At 37.7% G+C, this 23,311-nt stretch overlaps 1 protein-coding gene across 1 annotated transcript in view; it reads left to right on the plus strand.

Annotated features, from left to right (window-relative positions):
- Positions 1-23,088, plus strand: part of LTBP1 (latent transforming growth factor beta binding protein 1) — a 481,244-nt gene extending 458,156 nt beyond the window's left edge. The window contains 9 exon segments of the mRNA XM_043987916.1: positions 395-566; positions 11,788-11,849; positions 11,851-11,886; positions 11,888-11,913; positions 17,458-17,524; positions 17,526-17,589; positions 17,592-17,606; positions 22,100-22,143; positions 22,145-23,088. Coding sequence (XP_043843851.1) covers positions 395-566; positions 11,788-11,849; positions 11,851-11,886; positions 11,888-11,913; positions 17,458-17,524; positions 17,526-17,589; positions 17,592-17,606; positions 22,100-22,143; positions 22,145-22,270 — 612 coding nt within the window. The 3' untranslated portion in view covers positions 22,271-23,088.
- Positions 23,089-23,311: the final 223 nt, after the last annotated feature.

The following is a 23,311-nucleotide window of genomic DNA, read 5'->3' on the forward strand; positions in this document are numbered from 1 at the left end:
CCTATGTACCCCCCTGCCCCTGAATATTTTCTTTAAATAATTGAAGGAAATGTTAAATTTCAGTTAGAGGTTAGTGAAAATTAAGATTTAACTTTTTTTTTTTAATCCAAGTTCTCTCCCTCCCTTTCCTTCATCTGGGTTAAGCACACCTAATTTAGTTGGAAAGAAAAAAGGACTTCTGTATTTGTCATATTGAATTTAATATATATTTAATCAAAATATATCTTTCATATAGTGAGAGATTAATTGGAGTGAGAAGAGGTATGGGGTAGATAATCTGTGCATAATACTTTGAGAATTGTTGACTTCCAGTATCATGTTAACTGGTGCTTATGAAGTGGGAACAACATCCTAATAGTGATATACGATGATGTGACTGTGTCTTCCCTTTCAGACAAACGGAAGAAACATGATGTTTTACCAGGATCTTTGTTGGGAACACCTGAGTGATGAGTATGTTTGTAGTCGACCACTGGTTGGGAAGCAGACAACTTACACTGAATGTTGCTGTTTGTATGGAGAGGCCTGGGGCATGCAATGTGCGCTTTGCCCTATGAAGGACTCAGGTAAGGAAAGTCCTAGTCGATCCACTTAACTTAGGGGTTCTTAGCCTTTTTTGTGTCTTGGACCTATTTGGCAATCTGATAAAGCCTATGGACTTCTTCTCAGAATTTTGTTTTTTAAGTGTGTAAAAAAAAATACATAAGAATTACAGAGGAGACAGACCTATATGAAATACAAACATTCAAGTTTTTTTAAAAAACTTAGCCAGGATACCTTTTGAAACATATTACTAACTGACCACTTTTGTAGGTTGTCTTATGTGATGTTGTGGAGTAGCTAGAATGAGGTGAAAAGATAATCACTTCATTTATTTGCATAAATATTTCACCTTTCCCCAGGTATTTTGTTTGCAAATGGAGCTGGGGGAAGAATGGAGTCCTGTAAGCCAGGGCTTCTTAAACTTTTTCCACCCACAACTCTTTTTCTCCAAAGAAATTTTTATGCAACCCCAAGTATATAGGTATATAAAATAGGTATACAAATCAAACATTTACTGCCAAGGTTTTGTAGCCCCCCACATTCAATCAGCATTATCAGACCCACATTTTAAGAAGCTTTGCTGTGACCTGAATTTGGATTCTTCTTCGACCAGTGTAGATTTTAATCCAACATGGTTCTCACCTTGTGTAATTCTTGTACATATCCCTCCCAAGAATCTTCTGTAGGGATTTTTCACACAATGTTATTGCCACAGTACTATTAATCTCCCCATAACTCAAAACTTTGATTCTCTCCTAAGAATGGAGACTTTCCCCCCAAGGAACATAACTACCTATGACAAAAATAATTGTAATCATCATCTCTTTTTTATATATGGAAGAATTATATAGTTATTCTGGATTTGGAACCAGAAGACCTGGGTTTGAGTTGTGGTCCTGTCCTTATTAGCAGGACAACCTTGCACTGTCACTTCATTTTATCTGGTCCTCAGTGGCCTTAGATGTAAAATCAAGGAGTTGGGCTGGTTGCTTGCTTAGGCCCCTTTCAGTTCTGAGTCTATGATTCTATAGTATATTCTTTCAGCAATTTCTCCTTCTCCTAATAAATACTGCTTAGATAGGAAATCTGTGTCTGTGCCTTTGCAGTGACAGTCTGCTAAAACTGGAATGCACTTCCCTCCTTATCTCTGCCTCTTCTAAAGCCTACTTTCCTCATTACTCTTCTGAAGGAAACCTTTCCTGAAGTCCCCCCCACAGCTGCTAATGCCACTCCCCTCTCTCCTCGCTCTCGCTCTCTCTCGCTCTTATCTCTCTCTCTCTCTCTCTCTCTCTCTCTCTCTCTCTCTCTCTCTCTCTCTCTCTCTCTCTCACGGCGCTCTCTCTCTCTCTCTCCTCTCTCTCTCTCTCTCTCTCACACCACACACACACACACACACACACAACATACACACAGATTATCCTTATTATTTCTTATGTATTCTGTGTACACCCTTTATATGAACATATCATCTTTCATAAAAGAATGTAAGCTCCTCGAGGACAGGGAATATTTTACTTTGTCTTTGTGTTCTTTATACCTAGTGCCAGGCAAAAGTAGGCTCATTGTTTGTTGATTGGTTGACTGAAACCACTTTGTGATTGATTATATTAGAGACTTTTCAGTTGATGCCAATATGTTTCTGATTGAGGAAAAGAAAACAGATAAATATTGATATGAGAGAGTGAGAAGTTAAAACTTTCAATTTAATAGGAAGTATAATATTTCCTTTTAGACCCTAGAGTAAGTAGTATCTTTGTTTCCAGGGGAAGAAGAAGGGCCAAATATTATAGGCCTTGTTCCCTGCCTAATGTCTTCTCCAGGGTTGGAATTTGAGATACTATTAAAGGAGCCTGGCTGGGCCTGATCAGTGATTGTTTACTCAGCTTTTTACTGAACAAACTTCTTATTAATTATCCAGAAGTAAGAGGGAACTGAAGATAAGATTAAAAAGGGAAGTTGGAAGAAAAGAGACCTTGCAAAATAGGGTAAAATTTAAGTGCTTATTTGTATTTCCCCTCTTATCACCTGTAACAGTATAACTGGTTGGGTGTTATTTGCCACTTCTTTAAAAGAAAAGACTATAAGTTAGTCTTTGAGCAAATCACTGCTTTCATGTAGGACTCCCTATTGTTTTCATCTATGAAATGATGGGATTGTTTGTTTTTTCAGAGTTGTACAGTTGTAATTTTTGTCAACTGTTATGTAGACTATAGATGATTATTTTGTTGTCCAACTTAAAGGTGTTTTTTCCAAAGCAGAAAATTTGGGGGAAGAATTAATTTAGGGAAAATATTTTTCTTAATTCTTATCTCAAAATTGAGACTGAGATAGAGTTACTTTAAAGAAGAAAATGCCCTAATAAATCTACTGTAATAGAAATAGTTGCCATCAAAATACACTCAACTTGGACAGCATTTGTAAAATATATTTTTAAATAATTTTATAGTTTCTGCTTATGTCTTTACAAATTTTTAAAATAATTTAATAATCATAACAATAGCTAGAATTTATATAGTGCTTTAAGGTTTACAAAGTTCATTACAATTATCTTTTATTCTCACAACACCATGGGAGGTATGTGCTACTATTATTCCTCTCCCCTGCCCCCCCCAATTTTAAAAAATATAATCTTAGTTTTTCAGAAGGGCATAGTAATCCAGGAAATAAGGTATTAATAGTCATACTGTACCATTCTCTGCCCAGAACAACATCTAGAGTATTTAGTTTAGTTCTGCATGCCACATTTCAAGAAAAAACATTGATAAGCTGGATCCCAGTCAGCATAGGAAAAGCAAGCTGGTGAAAGACTTTGAGTTCTTGCTATATAAAGACTGGTCAAAGCAACTTAGCTTTCAGAAGGCTTGTGGTGGTGAGAAAGAGAGGGAAAAGGGGACGTGATAGCTGTGTTCATGTATTGAATTACGCATTTTAAGTCATGAAAACAAAAGCTGTAGCAATAACATAACTACTACAGTATAGTTAACTTTGGGGGAAATTTGCAACCAGTGACCAGAAATAGCATAATAAGATGATCAGGAACCTAAAGGTCTTTATTTATATGGGGTTTGGTTTTGTTGGTTTTTTTTTTTTTGTTTTTGGTGAGGCAATTGGGGTTGTGACTTTGCCCAAGGTCACACAGTAAGTATTAAGTGTCTGAAGCCAGATTTGAATTTCAGGTCCTCCTGACTCCAAGGCTGATGCTCTATTCACTGTGCCATATTATATATGCTTTAATGGAACACAAGTATTCTATAAAAAAGTATACTATAAAAGTTTCTTCTTGTATTTATTGTGCTGTATTCTTCTCTTAATACCTTTCATTTCCAGGATCTCAAAGCAATCCCTAAACAGTACAATTCTTCATAATAGAAAGATATATTAAATTTCTTTTCCAGTACTTATAATACTAGAAGAGGTCTTGTGCTTTTCAAGGTCACTTAGCCATTAGACATTTGTTAAGTTCCTACTATGTGCCAAGTACTGTGTTTAGGGTAAGGGATACAAAAAAGGCAAAAAAGACAATCCTTGTCCTCAAAGAGCTCACAGTCTAATGGGGGAGACAGCAAGTAAACAATATGTGCACAGCAAGCTATATACAGGACAAGTGGGAAATAATAGAGGGAAGGCACTAGAATTAAGAGGGTTTAGGAAGGGTTTCCCGTAGATGATGGGGTTTTAGTTGGAACTTGAAGGAAACCAGTAGGAAGAGAAGAGGAGGGAGAGTGTTCCAGGCATTGGGGACAGTCAGAGAAAATGACCAGGACTAAGATGGCCACTTGTTCATGGAACAGCAATGAGGCCATTGTCACTGGATCAAAGAATACATGGTGTTGAGTAAGGTACAAGAAGACGTAAAGATAGGAGGGGTGAAAACCTCTTATCTAACAGTTATAAAGATTTGATCCTGGAAGGCAGTAGGAGCCACTGGAGATTACTGAATTAGGCTACGGGTGACATGATTTTATTGGTGCTTTAGGAAAATCACTTTGGCAGCTGAAAGGAGAATAGATCGGAGCAGGGAAAGACTTGAGACAGGCAGACCCACCGGCATATTGTTGCAATAAGCCAGAAGTGAAGTGATGAGGGCCAGCACCAGAGTGGTGACCTTGTCAGAGGAGAGAAGGGGGCTTATTACAAAATATCGTAAAGGTGAAGATAAGTACACTGTGGCAACAAATTGGATGTAGGAGATGAGAAATAGTGAGAATCAAGGATGACTCCTAGGTTGCAAAGTATGGAGTACTGGAAGAATGAGGATGGGTGTTGCTTTATATAATGATAGGGAATTATAAGAGGGAGAAAGGCTTTAGGGGGGAAAGATAATGAGTTCAGGTTTTGGTTATGAGAATTTAAAATGTCTTTCGGACATCCACTTTGGGATGTCTGAAAGGCAGGTGGAGATGTAAGAGTGGATTTCAGGAGAGAGGTTAGCATAGGATAGGTAGATTGAGATTCATCATCATAGCACTTTGGTGCTGATGAGGTCACCAAGTGAGGTAGTATAGATAGAGAAGAGGGGCCAGAGTAGAACCCTGAAGACACCTTACAGTTAAAGGGTATGATCTGGATGAGGATCAGCAGAGAGAGACAATATGAGGCAATTAATCAGGTTGTAGGAGAGAGGAAGAGAGAGTTGTGATCTGAAAACCTAAAAGTAAAAATGTATCAAGGAGGGGAGAGAGTAATCACCTGTATCAAAATGCAGAGAGCTAGAGGAGAATGAAGATTAAGGAAGGGTTGTTCAGTTTGACATAGTTGTGTTCATGTTCACAAAACAGAATTAAACCATTAAGCTGTGTTAGGGGAAAAAAACAATAGGGAATATTGTTGCTCCCATATTTCTATGCTTTTAAGTAACTTTTTTTGTCCTATAGAAATAGTAATCAGTTCTCTAAAAGTAAAATTGAGAGAGGATTCTTCCCCAAACCCTAAAAGATTACCTTAAAAAAGTGCAGTTTTCTGCCTTCAACAAACTAACTAAACTGAGTAATTGGGCCTAATAAATTTAGCACTGATGTTACAAAAATCCATAAGGAAAGTGTCCTGAATTTTTTTCATAGCTATTTGGGGTTCAGTCAGGTATATTAAATTGAAAAAGGAAAAAAAGAGACAATTTAAATCCCCTTCTTGGTATAAAAATTAATTTAAAAAATACTAGAAGAAAGAAAAATGCTATTTTTTTCCAGAGTTAGTATGAGTTTTTAAAAATCCTTGATAAAGGGGAATTTCTTTCATTTCCTGCTAAGCTGTTGAAGACAGAATTCTGGAGGAGTGTCTTGGAAAGCATAGGTTCCCAAAACCTCAAATCTCTAGTGTCCATGTGACTGAGTAAGTGAATTGTTGGAAAGCCAGTTCTGGAGGAACAACAAACATTGCTGGACTCCAAGCTCTTGTTGTAATGACCCGCTTTGAGGAATAGATAAGGCTATTGTCCTGAACAAGCCTCAGATACAAAACTAAGTATTAAATTTCAGGAAAATCTAGTAATTCAATTCAATTTAAGAAACATTTAATAAGGACTCCCCTGTGTGTGATGCTGTATTTGACACTGGGGTACACAGATATAAAATGACAAAGGTCTCTGCCTGCAGTGGGCATATAATTTAACAAGACCTCTCTGCCAGAGTGTGTACGTTTATTTTAAGAATGAGAAAAGTAGGGGCAGCTAGGTGGCACAGTGGATAGAGCACTGGCCCTGGAGTCAGGAGTACCTGAGTTCAAATCCGGCCTCAGACACTTAACACTTACTAGCTTTGTGACCCTGCGCAAGTCACTTAACCCCAATTGCCTCACTAAAAAAAAAAGAATGAGGAAAGTATTTCAGTCATGTGTATTCTTCAACTACATATAATACAGTGGTCAGAGTTAATATAGAATTGTGACAATGGCTTTCCTGATGTCCAGCAATATATTTCCTATGTTTGTTTAAAAGTTATATAAAGAATGAATGCAGATAGACTAAATCATTTTCAGAAAATTTCCTTAGTTCACAGATGATCCACTTGCCTTCTTTTGAAATGTTAATGGGTCGTGATTTCATTGCAATTCAGATCATGACTCATCTCAACCCATGTTTCTCATTGGTTCTTATTGGTCCAGTGGATACCATTCTGTCCGAATTTCTCCCTTAAGTATATCCCACTCTCCCTTGCATTCCTAGTTATTTATGAACGTTATTTTCCCCACTTTTCCCCCATTAGATTGTAACTTCTTATTGGCAAGGGTCTGTTTTGTACATATATTTCTGTCCTCAAGCCCTAGCTCAATGTCTTACACTTAGTGTTGATACTTAATAATAACTTTTTCTTGAATTGAATTTGTGTGAGGAAATTAAAGCATGCCAACAATGGAAAAACACAGATGGTTTAGCTGAACTTTAAAGTTTTGATACCTATTAACAAAACAAAAGTCTGCCTTTAACCAACACTTGCAAAAAAAGTTCACAATTTATGAATATAAGAAAACTTGTATGTCAGGAAATTACTTTATGCATAGATTGCTTTTCCTATTTCTCTAATCTCTTAATCCAATCACTTTTGAACAATACAAGAAGAAAAAGGAAGTGAAGTGATTTGACCATCCTTTTAGTTGGAAAAGGAGGAAATAGAATGGTTATCTGATTAACAGATGGTGAACTCTTTTCTTCAACCCCATTTGATACTACATTATTGAGATCTATCAGTCCCTTTACATATGCTGTAGTATAATTATAGAATTAAAGCAATACTTGGAAGGGACCGAAAGGGTAATTTTGTCAGGCTCTCTTCAATTGACAGCTGAGGAAACAGCCCTGAGAAATGAAGTGGCTTAGCCCAATGTCACACAGGTAGAACCTTGCAGAACTGGGGCTTGAATTGAGTTTCTTTGAGTCTAAATTCAGTGTTATTTGTACTGCATTACTGCTCTGACTGAGCTTTTTTTTTTTTGGTCAAAATCTGGTATTTATTAGTTTAAAGCTTGCTTTTAATTAATTTGTATTATTTAATGGACCAATATGAGTGTTTTATCTCTCAGGGTTGCTCTTGCATAGCAGCAATTTTCATTGCCATCATAGCCTAGAGCTATCTCTTCAATTTCCCTTCCACACTCCAGTTAATAATTGATCAATAAGATAGCTAAATAAATAAATGAACACTCAAATAAAAAGCCAGACTTTGGTTCATAAAGAAGATCATGAAAAGATCAGTTGATATTTCTTTCATATATACAGGGTTCATAGCAACATTGTTATAGGTGCTCTATGAAAGATTAAGGTCAAGGAGAGGTAGAAGTCATGGTGGGAAATGTTTTGTTATGACACTTAGTATCATAGGATTTAGAGCTAATGCTAGTTCAATCCATCATTTTGTAGATCAAAAAACTGGCACCAGGAAAGTGAAAGGACTTGCCCATGGTTACAGATGCATTAAGTAACAGCAGGATTCAAAACCAATTGCTCAGAGCCTGGGAGAGGTCCTTCACACTGTATGCTCTGTGATAGATAAAGGGGATACTGAAGCAAAAGCAAAATAGTCCCTGCCCATAAGGAGCTTATGTTGTCCTGGGAGAAGAATACAGCATGTTCACAAATAACTAAATATAAACCAGGTACAAAGTATTACAAAATTATTTCAAGAGGGAGCAATGCAGATTATACTCAGAACACCATATTTTTCTGGTAGATCGATTCCACCAGGAGAACCCAAATTATTAGTTTTTTGTTTTCTTGTGTAGGAGATTTTAGAAAAGGAAAATAGATCCATTTTAAGGGATTTCCCTTCCCCCCCATTCAGGTCACTATTTGTTTCCCCAATTGTAGGAGCAAGACCCAAGGAACCATTTTAATAAAAGAATCTCTGTCCCTTGGGCATCACTTAGGCAACAACACTAAAATAACTTTCTTCTGTCTCCATACTTTTTGCTAGGTTCTGTTTATGTCCAAGTATTATGTTACTCTCTGTTGTCACTCCAGTCTATCTCATGGACTACAGTGGTTACTCTTTATCAAACATTTTTGCTTTCTGCTTGGATCTTTGCCTATGTATCCTTCTGAATAATTAATGGTGAAGGGTTTCAGAATCTGGACCTGAACACCCTCCCTCTCCCATTCATTCCCCTACATCAAAGACCCTACAGGTGGCTGGTCACACAGATTTTGCTTAAAGATTTCCAGGGAAGGGAAACCTGTTACCTCCAGAAACAGCCCATTCCACTTTTGGATAAAAGCTAATTGTTAAGAAGATTCTTACATGATGTCTGAAAGTACCTCTCTGTTACACTGTCATCATTGCTTCTAGTTGTGCCCTCTCAGTCCAAGCACAACAAATCTAATACCACCTCCAGATGACAGCCCTTCAAATACTTCAAGCTTATAATGGCTAGCTATTATGTGCCCCCAACCCAAGTCTTTTTCTTTTCCAGGGGGAAATGTTCCTAATTCCTTTAACTATATTTGTATGACATGAACTCAAGGGCCTTTCACCATTTTCCTAGTCTGGATGCTTCTAGATATCTCAGTGTCTTTCCTTAAAACACGACATCCTAAACTAATGACAATACACAGATGACCTGGACAACTTAAGAATGCAAACAGGACTCCCACAATTCCTTTTTATTCCTTTATTGATTATAGTCTAAATCTTATTGCATTTTGGCTGCCATATCAAACTATTTATTTGTATTGAATTTGCATTTCACTGAAAGTCCTCCGACCTTTCTTTCCTTTTTTTTTCTTTCTTTCTTTTTTTTTTTTTTTGGTGAGGCAATTGGGTTAAGTTACTTGCCCAAGGTCACACAGCTAGTAAGTGTTAAGTGTCTGAGGCCGGATTTGAACTCAGGTACTCCTGACTCCAGGGCCAGGTTCTCTATCACTGTACCACCTAGCTGCTCCTCCAACCTTTTTCTGATGAAAAATTTATTCTATTAGGAATCTGTCTAGCCCTATTAACTGGTCTGTGTTACTTTACCATGTCAACAAGGATAGCATAAAAGTCTTTTGTCAAATGCTTTTATATATATATATATATATTTCCTTCTAAACCTACTCTACTAGTCAACTGTCAGAAAAGAAGTCTAACTTAATAAGGGTAATATTGGATGCTTTTGATCATTGCTGGCTTCTTCTAGATGTCTGTAAAACTATCCCTTTAGTAAAATACTGCTCTAAAAAATTGCCAGAAAATTGAAGATAAATTCAATGGCATGTAGTTTGTAAAATCACTTTTCTGAATATTAGAATGTTTGCCCTTTTTATTATCCTTCCGTATCTCGGCCGTTCTCCTCTGTCTTTCCGGGATCAATGCCAGTAGCTCAGCAATCATATATGCCAATTCTTTACAGACCTGTAATTCTTGTTGGCCTGAAGATTCGAAATTAATAACTTTTATTGAAGTTTTGTGTTTCTCTAAAGAAAACCAAAAAGAAGAAATAATGGTTCAGAACAGATTTTTAGATAATTCATACAAATGTTTTCCTACCATATCTCTATTTTAGATCAAGATAATTCTTGCATCATCTCCTCTAAATCTTGTTTAGATTAAAGCTAATTAGGATACAGACTACTGTAATAGAAAGCCTAGTGTCTTTGGGGCCAATAGATATCTAAGACCCAACATACATAGGACTAGGATAGTCATATCAGTGAGATAGATAGCTATACTGTGATTACTAACTAATTCTTAAATGGAAGTACAGTCTAGTGACAAGTTGCAATTAAGAGGATCATGGCCTTAGATCAGGGAGCCAGAGAGAAGGTACTTAGCAACTTGAAACAGTAGAGATCACACTATTGCAATTGGGAAATAGAGTAAGCATGACTCATAGCCACTGGAATATCCATATGAACACGACTATAAGAAAGAGATAATAATAGCAGTACCATGGTGCACAGCCAAGCAAAGCTATGACCAGTAACATTGGAAAACCCTGCCTTACTCATGCTTTGACTCACAGAGATGAATTTTCAATTGACTTTAGTGAGTGGGTGTCGTTCTTTTTTTTTTAATCCCCACAGTATTGCTATTTAATGCCTTCAAAATGCTTCTGACCACAAAAGTATCATTATATGATAAATAATGCATGGTTACCTTTCTTCAAAAGAGCACAAGACATCTTTAAGATTGCTCATTTTTCTTTCCTCCTTATAAGGTGTGTTTTACTACTCTTCAGATGATTTTCATTGGTCCAATTGTGGAATATTCCTTTCAACTTGGACTATGTGTCTCTTCCAATCAATCTGTCTACATATATTTCCAAATATTTAGACATTTTGTAATTCCTTCAGAGTTTTCCATGTAAGTATGGATAAGAGAAAGAACATAGACTAGGAATCAGACAACCAAGTTTCAGTTTCTGGCTCTACCAATTGCTTTAAAATGCCCACACCTTAAATTCTCTGAATCTCAGTTTTCTTATTCCTAGAAATCTCATCTTCCATAACTAAGTTCTTGTGAAGTTCAAATGAAATGATGTCTTATATTTTTGTGGCATATTATTATTCATTGGGGAAGTAGCATGGAGCATGATCATAGGATGGCCATTAGAATAAGAAACACCCTGGCTTTACCTCCCTTTTTGACACATGCCAGCTATGTGGACTTGGGCAAGTCATTAACCATAGGTGCCCCCAAGCAACTCTAAGAAATTTGTAAGTTGCAGAAAAAGTTGCCAATTTGTATTGGTAAAGGACATTCGATAGTCCACTGAAATCAACAGGTCCTGGATCTTCCCATAATCATTAATAATACTATTGCAGTTGTCATTATTTGTGTTGTTTGGTGGTGGTGGTGGTAGTAGTAAATAGCAACAAAACAGTTTCCATACAGCTCTTAGTCCGTGCCTCATCGTGGCAGGAAAGAGGTGAAAAGGTGAACCAACAAACCCTAGAGTTCTGTGACAACAGAGCATAACCTCCAGTCTGACCTTGTTGGAAGAGTTTGCAAACAGGTGAGGTAATTGAACTGTATCTATAGCCTAAAGAACAGCCTAGCTAAATATGGAGATTTACCATCTCTAACCATCATCAGAAGGTTGACTACTAGGAAGAAGGATTTTGGTTGGCTAGAGCATAGTGATACATTGAAGGAATTGAGATCTGCATTGCTGAAGAGAGTACCCATCCAGATCTTTAAAAAGATCCAACTAGCATATTAAAGGAAATTCATTTCTCCACAGAAAATGAAACATATAGGTTCTCCCTTTTGTTATTTCCAATACAGTTAGAATTGAACAGTGATGTCCTTATATTATTTTTCTTCTCTGTCCTAGATGACTATGCCCAATTGTGCAACATTCCGGTTACAGGACCTCGGCGGCCATATGGACAGGATTGCTTTGGTTGACTTCAATGCACACTATTCCCCAGAACCCAGATCCTTACTTTGTTCAGGACCGTAAGTAAACTTTTTTTAGTCAATGTAAAACTTAACTTGTGTTACAGTTTAACTTCTTCACTCAAGTGAAAACATTCTTCCATGTTTTTTATTTTGAGTAAAAAGAGGGTTCCAATAGCTATAGTAACAGGATATTTTTATAATGTTGAATGGTGGTCTAGGTCAATCAATTAATCCATCAGTCAGTCAGTAAGCCTTTATGAAAGTATGTGCCTATGTGCCAGGACTGTGCTTGTTTGGTAATAGATCAGTTTCAAGATCCAGAATTGTCTTCCAGCCCAGAGGTTTATAGCTATTTTCAGTAAACTAAAATGACACATGCTTGATTTACTGAAGTAAAGTGATACTCACAAGTAGGAGATGATGTATGCCAGGGGTAGGTGTTAGGGAGCCAGCTCATGGGAACTGATTGTTAAATTCTTGGTGTGAACAGTAAATATTACAAATCAGGGCTGGATTTATTCCTTTATTGATCATCTAGAGTTATGAAAACAATGGAGAAAATGTTAATAATGCAGATTAAACTTAAAAGTATGTCACAACCTTTTTTTTTTCTTTTAGAGAGGACACTTAATTAATAAATTACAACCTGATTATATGCTGACTTTCTGTGGTTCTGACCAAGACTCAAGTAGGAGGGGTAGTGTGCATGTATAAAGCTTGGTTCTCATTCACAAAGACAGTCAGTTTATATCATATAACCATAGCAGCCCTATACTGGAAAACCCAGAGCATATGAAAAGAAATGTTTGATCTAGGAAATCAGGGAAACAAAAGACTCATATTCAACTTAAAAAATGGTGGTTTTATCACAGGAGAATCAGTGGACAACACGTGGCATCACTCCTTGAACAGAAATGGGCATTCACATGTTTTATGTGCCATCTGCATATCTCCCATGGCTTTCCATCCTTCTGCAATGGGGCCCTCTTAGATCAGACTGTCAACATAAGAAAGTCTGGGAGTCGGAAAAAGAATTTGCCTTTGTTGAATTTGCTACATTACAAAATACAAAGAAATATTTTGATTTGTTGTGCCTCTTCACATTTTCATAAAGCAAACTAATGACAGCCCAGAGTGTGAGGGCAGTGTTGCAGCGCTGCTTACAGTCTTGCCCCAAGAATTTCTGTTGGGTGTGTGCTGTATGCTTTTGGACTAAGGAAGAGCGCATTCGTATCTAATTTAAGTTCAGCATGGTTGAAAAGTTACACAGCAGATTTCTTTGGATAAATAATAATCTGGCAGCCCTTTTTATCTGACATTAGTACCATTTTATTTTCAGAGCCTTATACAGCATGTAGCTTCTCACACACACCTTTTCTTCTTTCATATGTGTTAGATCTAAATAATGCCACTACCTATACCTTTGTCCACCCAGACCTCAGATACTGTGAATACTCTTCTGTTATCATATCTATACACCCATCTCACTTGTAAGGGCTAAAATTCTAGCTAGTCTGTCTAAAATATCTAATGAGTGGTTGCCAATAAATTATAACCTTTAGCAAGAGTTAGGACTTTTAAGCAATTATTAAGGAGAATAAGAATTTGGTAAAAAAGAGAGAGAAAGGCCTACATTCATCTATCTATAAAAGGGAGAGCACATTTTCTAGCTTTCCTTATCCATCCAGAGTCCTCAGGAAAGAGCGAGTCAGAGTGCCAGGCTCCCCCCTTCTTCCCTCCCACAAGCAAAGGTCACTTCCTGACTCCAAAGAAAAGCCTCATGGTCTTGCCCTAGACCTTCACCTCATAGTGGAGCTTTTCTACAGTAAATCTCCAGCAGGTGGCATCATTCCAATCGTTACACACTGGTGGTCTCATTTCAGTTTAGCAAGAATGTGTCATGTACCTATGATGTCCTAGATACTTTGTTATGGAGTGATTATTGAATATAAAAATAAAACAGTCACTATCCACAGGGAGCTTACTTCTACAAGGACATTGAGCATCCATTGATATCAGGTAGAGCTCTGGAACCCTAAAATCAGGAAAACTTTAGTTCAAATCTTCATCAGGACACTACTAGGTTGTGCAACCCTGGGTAAGTCACTTAACTTCTGTCTGGAAATGAAGATAAATAATAGCACCTGCCTCCCAGGGTTGTTGTCAGGATCAAATGAGAAAATATTTGCAAAATACTTTGAAAATCTTAAAGTTCTATTATATACTGGCTGTTATTATTGGTATTGTTATTAATTAGGATAAGTTCTGTTGAGGCATTATGGGAAGTATTGTGAACAAGTCTCTAAAGTAAAAGTAGCAGACTCAGAACACACAGGAGAGTATTAGCTATTAGCCTGTTTTGTATTAGCCTGAAACTCATGAGGACCATGCCTTATAGGACTTTATTGCATTTAGTCCCCCTTGCAAAAAGAAAGCAATTTGGGATCAATCAATGCATTACCATACTTAATAGGTTGAAAAAAACATGCTGAAAAAAATCAAGCATTGAGATTTCCAGCAATAACAACCTACATCTTTAACAACAGTTCTTACATGGCCCCATGGTTCATGGAAGTTTATAATATAATATGATTGTTAAACTTTCTGGACCCACAATATGGAAGTGGCCCTGGCTTGAGTACCCTTCTTTTTAATGCTAGCCTTGCATTAATGGTAATTTTTAATTAACTACAAAATGTTAAGAATGAATCTATTGGTCCATCATCTGCTTCCTTTATTGGCTACATAGCAGAGTTAACAATGACCTGCAGCTTTGGAGATTTCTATCCAAGCTTTTCTAATTTCTCAGAAGTTGCAGAGCCCTTCAGAGTTATCCCACTTACTTCCCTTGAGTGCATGACTAGAATTTCCTCATGGGTTGGGCAAGACTCTTTCAGGCACATTAAATATAAAGAAATATGAAGAACAATGTTAGCTTTATTCATTTGATGACCCTATACAGTGTTGACTATCACTGCACAGAATATTATGGGACATTCTGTTTAGGATACAAAGGTAAATGAGATTGCCTTCGGGAGTTTACAGTTACGAAGGTCTCACACACACACACACACACACACACACACACACACACACACACACACACACACACACGAAAATCTATAGTTCAAGAGGATATGGATTACGTGCCAGAATAGGAACAAATCAGGCTTTATAGGAGACGGAGGGGGTAGAACTGATTGAAAGAATCAGAATAACTTCATGGAGGAGGTGACACTGGAACTGAGCCTGAAGGTCAAATAGGGAAGAGGAAAGAAAGCAGAAGGAATAGCACAAGATACCATAGGGTTTGGAAAATGCAGGCTATGTAAAGGGGAAAGTATGTAGTTCCCTTTGGCTAGACTAGCCTGTTGAATAGAGAAATGAGAGGAGGTAAGCATAGAAAGTTAAGTTGTGACTCTCTGTGCTCACTTAGCTATCAGAAATCCTGGGTAGAATTTGCTAGGTGGGAAGTTTAACTTAATACAGAAAACACTAAGAAGCAATTAAAGGTTATTCAGCAGGGGAGTGATCTGATCTGTGCTTCAAGAAAATTAATGTAATAGTTGAATGTAGGACTGGATTGGCAGAGGGAGTTACTTGGAGCTGGGGAGAGAGACCCTTGGGGTAACGAAGAGTTAAAGCCACTCTAGCCCTGAAGGTTGATTATGGGGCAGTGTAGGAAGAAATTACATTTGAGCACTTATGAGGAGAATAATATTGTCATTAGCATCACTGTTGAATTCAGGAACACTGTAGTTTGCAGAGGAAAGTGGATGAATTTGGGTTTTGAACATGTTTGAGTCTGAGGGCTGGTGGACCATGCAAGTGGAGATGTCTAGCCAGCAAGACTCAGGATTGAAGTCCTGCTTAGAGAAGTTTGAGAGGTTTGTCCTGTACATAATTGAGGTCATAATGAGAAAGGGGATGGGAGGGAATTCCAAGTTATAGATGGCCCCTGACCTTTATAAAGTGGGAAATGTTTTCATCTGATGGTCTTGAGGGGAGGGAGGGAGGTGGAGGGAGGTAGATATGTAATTATGGAATGGGGTTGTGGTATGAAAATGCTGCTATGAGGGCAGCTAGGTGGTGAAGTGGATAAAGCACTGGCCCTGGATTCAGGAGGACCAGAGTTAAAATCCAGCCTCAGGCACTTGACACTAGCAGTGTGACCCTGGGCAAGTCACTTATCCCTCATTGATTTGCCTCCCCAACAAAAAAGAAAGAAAGAAAAAGAAATGCTGCTATAGAAAATTGTATAGCATTAACAGGAAATGAATAAGCAATCTGACACAGAATACACTGGTTCTGGAGTCTGAGGACCTGAATTCAAATCCCAGCTCTGCTGCTTATTAGCTCTAGAATCTTGAGCAAGTCACTTAAGTAGGTCCGATTCAGCTCTAGATCTATGAACCTATTCTTTAGGCCCAACAGAAGCTAGGCACCATAAATGCAATTAGGTAATTTGAGAGGCAATATGTCACAATGAAAAAGAATATCAGATTTTGAGTCAGGAAAGAGAGGCCTGGATTTAAGTTAGCCTGCTGACTCCTATTAGCTATGTGAACATAAATAAGCCAATTAACCCATCTTATCTTCCATTTGCTAATCTGTAAAATGCAAAAAAAAATGTAACAGCAATAGTAAATACCTCTTGGGATGTTATGAGGTTTCAACAAGGCAATGTGTATAAATTGCTTTGTGAACCCTAAAATATCATATAAATGTGAATTATTACTATGAATTTTAAAGCAGCCCCATGCAGCATGATTTCATGACTTTTTCTAGCAAATCTCAGCAGTCCCTCAGTGGGAGTAAAGAAAGCAGACAGTGGCAGTTACGTGGGCTTGTAGATTAGCAAACATGGAAGGTGAAAGGCTAAGGAGGTGAGAAAATTTAAGGTGGCAGTAAAATACCCCCCCCTCAAAAAAAAAAACCTGGGTTTGGTTTTTCTATCATTACGTAGCCTGAACCCCAGGCTTCCATATATTGTCATCACCATGTGCTTCACTGCTTGCTCTCTATACTCCTTTGTTCTTCAAGAGTGGAACAGATACAGATTCCTGAAAGGTTAGCTTTCTTTCATAATAGTCCCTCAGTCTATCAGAGATGATGCTTTGCTGCCCTCTGCTGCTCCTTTGAGAGATTACTTTGACAACAGAGCAAATCTTTCCAAACATCAGTATTAGGCTTTGGTTTATTTAGGAAACTCTTATAGAGGTGGGGGTGTCAGTAGAAATGGAATGGGACACTATTCCAGCAACATATTGGGGTCACCATGTTTTTATATTTTCAACCTTCAATTCTGGAAAGACTGTTAAAACAGTGGTACCCAATAAAGCATTGGTTTTATGGGAGGATGGGGGGTGGGGGGTGTTATTAAACTCCAGCTGTTTACCTCTAAATGAGTTAAAGAGTATCTGGAAGCACAAAGCAAGACAAAAAGCTTTTTTTAAAACTACTTTTGATTATGTAAATAAGTACAATGTCATTTATTCATTCTTTAGGATTTTGTTAATTCATTCTTTATTGCTTTTTAGACTTTGGTTCTTGGTAGGGATTTTTTTCTACTTTTAAATATGACTTTTTCCTCTTTTCAGGTTTTTTTAAATAGCTTTGAGGAGTTGCAGGCAGAAGAATGTGGCATCCTCAATGGATGTGAAAACGGCCCGATGTGTTAGAGTACAGGAGGGCTATACGTGTGATTGCTTTGATGGCTACCACTTAGATATGACCAGATGACTTGTGTTGGTAAGAATATAGTGACATATTAAAGTGGTTTTCTTCCCTCACTGTTCCCTCTGTGGCAGATTGACACAATGAAAGGAAAAACAGACATTGGTTCCTATGGAATGATTTGGGTTAGTTTAGTGAAAACACATAGTTTATGCTTTTCCTATTTGACTTTTGACTGCAGATTTAATGACAAATAATGACTTCTTTAAGTAATTCATTAACATAAATGAGTGTGGGAATGATTCTTTTCTTGTCACAGAGATTTCAGCACCTTGATGTACAACAGGTTTATTAATTTTGCATGTGAAAAAGAGTATCCATTTCAAAGGATAACAGGTACTAGTAGGGGAAAGAGATGTCAAAAAGAGAAATGCCTTAGAAATTTAAATCATTTTTCCCAAATGGAACCATCAGGAGACTTGGAGAGTGCTATTCCCATATACTCTATCCATATTTGGGGATAGCTTTGAGACAGCTCCATGCCTTCCTTTTTGAACTGCTCTAGGGTCTAGCTTACATGTTGTAGCTGTCAGCTATAGCAAATACCCCTGAGGCCTAAGACCATTATTTCATTCACACTGGTTACCATCCAACATTAATCACTTAACATTGGGACAGGTCCACAAGAATGTAAGATGATTGAAGCTTCAGTCAATAACCCCCCAAGTTATATATGCCTTGTTTATGTACATTCTTTAAATATTGGTCTTATCAGGCCCATGGCCACAGGAATTCCTTCTCCCTTTTGTATCAGAATTCCCTTCTCTTTCTTCTTGGGTCCACTACTCCTGCTACTTTGTAACTCTCTTACATTCATTCATCTCAATCAATCAACAAACATTTATTAAATATCAGCTCTCTTCCAAGCATTATGCCTAAGCACTCCTGAAGAAAAAAAAGTGGTACTAATAAGGTACTCTAAATTTGTAGGCTCAGATCTGACAGAAACCAATTTCTTTTAAATTATCATGAATCTTTATGTAAGTCATTTCTAGCTTCGAGAGAGAGATGTGCATGACATAATTCTCCATGCCTTCCAACATGACTCAACCCCAAGAAGATTCAGGTAACAGTTATAGTATCTTGAATAAGAAAAAGATATCTTAAAATACAGTACAGGTTGACATTCCAAAATTGCGTAACAAAAATTGCACTATTTCATTTCTCCTGGACTACTCTCATCCTAGAGTTAAACAAATAGACCTCCTCCCACACACTTCAAGTGGGCAATTGGAGAGGAGACTGCCTTCAGATGGGCCAATAACCATATCACTCCTGAAGAGTCAGAATGGCAATGATGTAAATAAGATAAGATTTCTTCTTTGTAAAAAGGTTTGGCAGCACCCTTGATTCATATCTCAAGAAAAGCTTTTGTTCGAAGTGCCCTTCAAAGGATTTTGGCAAGTGATTTTAGAGGCAAATGTTATGTCTTAATATTTCAAAAAAACTAAAAAGAGATTTTTTTCATATGCTTCCTTAGAGCTATGGATAAAAAGACAGAAGTGAAGCAGTCCCTACTCTCAAAAAGTTTACATTCTAATGAGGATAAATGATTAGATAGATAGATAGATAAGCACATTCAGAATATATATTTATTTATGCACATTTGTTTATTCATTCATTTGTTTATTTGTTTTTTGTGGGGCAATGAGGGTTAAGTGACTTGCTCAGGGTCACACAGCTAAGTATCAAGTGTTTGAGGCTAGATTTGAACTCAGGTCCCTCCTGAATCCAGGGCCAGTGCTTTATCCACTGCGCCACCTAGCTGCCCCCAAAATATATTTAAAAATGAACACACACATAGTAGTTTTATGGGAGAAATTAGCTAAGGCACCAGATTAGGCTTCACAATTGTTGGAGCTCACTTTTGAAGGGAACCAAGGATTCTAGGAGGTGGAAATAAGGAGGGAGAGCATTCCAGGTATGGGAGATAATGTTTCCAGGACTCGTCCATGGCTGGGTTGGGGAGTATTAGGAAGTAGTGGTGCTAAGGGAGCATGGGGCGGGGGGGGGGGGGGGGGGGGGTAAATTAGAACATGCTTCCTTCCTCCTTACTCATCTCTGACTACTTTCCTTCCGCAGCCCTAGTGCTCTTCTTGTGCCAGCTTGATTAGAGCCCCTTTTTTGGTAATGACCAGTAAGTGAATCTAACTAGTATATAATGAAATGAATCTTCATCATTCCATTCCTTCCTTCCCACCCCATTGCCCCTCCACCTTAGAGATTCAGAGAACATTAACATTAAAAGAGGACCCAAGAAGTTGAAGGAACAGACCTAGGAACTACCTAGAAATTCTGCTCTTTCCACAACAGAAAATGCTTCTCACAGAATGGAGTTCCCATCAATGCAAGCCCTTTGCATATCTGTGTCTAAGGACCACAGAGTCCCCCACCAGTTGTATCTTCAAATATTTGAAGTATTAAAGAACTGTCTTGTGGAAGAGAAATTAGACTTGTTCTGTTTTGCCCACAGCATAGAACTAGGAACAGCAAGTGTAATTTCCAAAGAAGCAAATTTAGGCCTGATGTCAGGGGAAAATTTTTTTAATGGTTAAAACTATCATAAGTAGAATAAGGAAATAGTGATGCTCTCTCTTCAAACAGAGGCTAGATGACTGCTCATCAGGCATTTGTAGTGGGAATTATTCTTATATAGGAGTTGTACCAGATATGCACTGGGTCCCCCCATCGAAATTCTTTGATTCTCTAATGCCTTGAAATTAAAGGCTAGCTACATTTTAGGGGCTGCAAGCCTAAGAGAAGGGTGAAGGTTGAGATTTTTGTATGGCCTCAAAATAGAATTATGAATGCAGTTTCTCATAGAACAATTGCATATGATGAGGAGGTTGGATAGTATGATTACTATAGTACTATATTTAAAATACATTATGACTTATATTCTCCATAAAAAGTCCCACTTATACCCTGGTTTTTGAACCTGAGTTCTGAAATGTTATGCCAGCAGGGGACAAGCTCGAGTGGGTTCTAAAAAGTGCTAAAGCTATAGGCAACATCCTGTTATCCAAGAACCAAGAGGCTCAGTCTTGGCCAAGTTGGCTGTGAGGGGATTAATTTTTTGGCCACAATGACTTCTGAAAAATATGCTTCAGTATTTCATTGTATCCATAACTCCCTCCCATTGTAGAGCACAATTTATCTATGACTTCTCAACTTGCATAATTCCTCCCTAGGTCCTTCTAAATAATCTCCATGAAAGATTTACCCAGTGTCCTAGAAACCTTCCTCTAAACTGTTTAGCTTGTCATGGTGCCCATGGTAGAACTCAGACTGCCTATCTGTCATTCTTTGTTCTCTGTATATGGAGTATCATGTGCTGTTCCTCACATACAACAAACACTTCTATCTCCTAAATCCAGCCATTGTCATTGGCTGTGCCCAGGTTTGGAATTCTCTTCTTCCACATCCCCATCTTCTAGCTCTCCTGGTTTCCTTCAACTGTCAGCTAAAACATTTCACTTTCTGCATGAACCCTTTCTCAATTCGACCTTACTGCCAATGTCTTCTTATAGAGATCATCTCCTATTTTTTTTTTTTTTTTAGTGAGGCAATTGGGGTTAAGTGACTTGCCCAGGGTCACACAGCTAGTAAGTGTTAAGTGTCTGAGGCCGGATTTGAACTCAGGTACTCCTGACTCCAGGGCCAGTGCTCTATCCACTGCACCACCTAGCTGCCCCAGATCATCTCCCATTTTACCTTTATATCTCTTTTTTTTTGCTTGTAGTTACTTTCATGTTGTCTCCCCCATTAAACTATGAGCTCCTTGAAAGCAGGAACTTTTTGCCTTTCTTTATATCCCTAGTGTTTAGCACAGTGCCTGGCATATAGCATACAGTAGGCAGTTAATAAATGCCAGTTGACTGACCAGGCTACCTACCTCCTTTTCTAATTACTTATTCCCTAGATGATACCTTTTATGACATTCTTTTATTGAAAGCTTGTTCAGGGAAGGAGACTGTAGAATCTTACTCAAGAAATGTATCTAGAAAACCTTCCATTGCTATGCATATATGATCCCTTCTGACAATTGAAGGAGTCATACTGCATAAACAAAAGGAAGACATAAGAAAGTTAAGAAATAAGAAAAGGGTCCAGGGTGAGACTAGATGCCATAAAAAGCTTGATTAAATTAGCATTTTAATAGTATATTTAAAATATATTCTTCTTTCTGCCTGTCTTCCCACTTTTTTTTTGGTTCAAGCCTATAAATTCAATGGCAAAAGGAACTCTCAGCATGGCCACTTGTTCCACAGATGCAGAGCAGCAATTCATCTGTAACATATAGCCATAGAGAGTTGCCTAAGGCACAGTGAGGATAAATGAGTTGCCTGTAGTCACTCAGCTTGTTTGTGTCAGAGGTAGGATTTGAACCAAGGTTATACAGACTACAAAGCTGGTCCCCTGTACTATGTCATACTGCCTCTCTGACCTCTTCTTATTGAATTGGATATCAAGGCAGATTCACATGCATGTTCTGATATTTTTTACAGATGTAAATGAATGTGATGAACTGAACAACCGGATGTCTCTCTGCAAAAAATGCCAAATGCATTAACACAGAAGGTTCCTACAAATGTTTGTGCCTGCCTGGCTATGTTCCTTCAGATAAGCCCAACTACTGCACACCACTGAATCCAGAAAAAGACAGTGACATGGAGTAGAGAACAATCATCAGAACTCAAGCCCATATACTCTGCACTGCATAAAGAAGAAGAAGTGTATTATACTTGAGACATTGCACCTGCTCCAGAAGGCTGGCAGTACGGAAAACAAAAATGAGTCGTTATTCATTTAAATGAAATGGCAAGATTAATAGCTACCAGCTTGCCTAAAATGGCAGACCAAATGGACATTTCTCTGTGTGGAAGAAAATCAAATATATATAGTCTGTTCATATGTAAAATTCAGCGGAAAATAGGCAGAACAATGCTGTTATTTTTAACAGAAGGGAGATTGTTTTGTTTTTGAAAACTATTGCTTGATTAAATTTGACATTTAAATAGTGGTGGAAATATTTTATGTTACTTCTGCATTTTTATCGTGCAGTTTCTTGGCTACTGTTTTTCTTCAGATTTTTTTTTACCTAAAGTGCAAATTCTTTGATAAACTATTGTTAAGCCATTTTATAAGTACTGTTAATAGGGTTATGCTACTTCTGGTCTGAAATATTGGTCAGTGACTTTTTAAATGCTTATTGTCGTCCTGTGGAGCAGACACTGTTATTTTTTTTAAACTTTTTATACATCTTGGAGAACGCCCTTTATATTCATGTTGTAATCTGTCTGCTTTTTTTTACTGCACAGAAAACTCTGTGCACCCTCTTGGTCAAGCTGCTAGCAGACACCAGTTGGATACATTTGTACATTGAAATGCAAGAACTTCAGAGTTCATGTTTGTATTGTAATGTTTAAATTGAACACAGATAATTCTTATGATTTACCCCTAACATACTAAGACTGTATATTAAAACAGTAAAATAAATCACTTTTTTAGAAAGAAAATATTGAGTGAGTGGCCATTTTTTAAAAAATGTTTTTATTCAAGAGTTTTTGTCCCCTTTAATTTTTTTAGGGTTTGAAAAAGTTCACTGGCCAGGTGTGGTGTCAGATATCTATAATCCCTGCTACTGTGGTGGCTGAGGCCAGGGGATTCCTTGGGCTTGGGAGTTATGAGCTACAGTGAACTCAGCCGATTAGGAGTTT

The sequence above is a fragment of the Dromiciops gliroides genome, chromosome 2, assembly GCF_019393635.1.
Source record: "Dromiciops gliroides isolate mDroGli1 chromosome 2, mDroGli1.pri, whole genome shotgun sequence".
NCBI classification, from domain to species: Eukaryota; Metazoa; Chordata; class Mammalia; order Microbiotheria; family Microbiotheriidae; genus Dromiciops; species Dromiciops gliroides.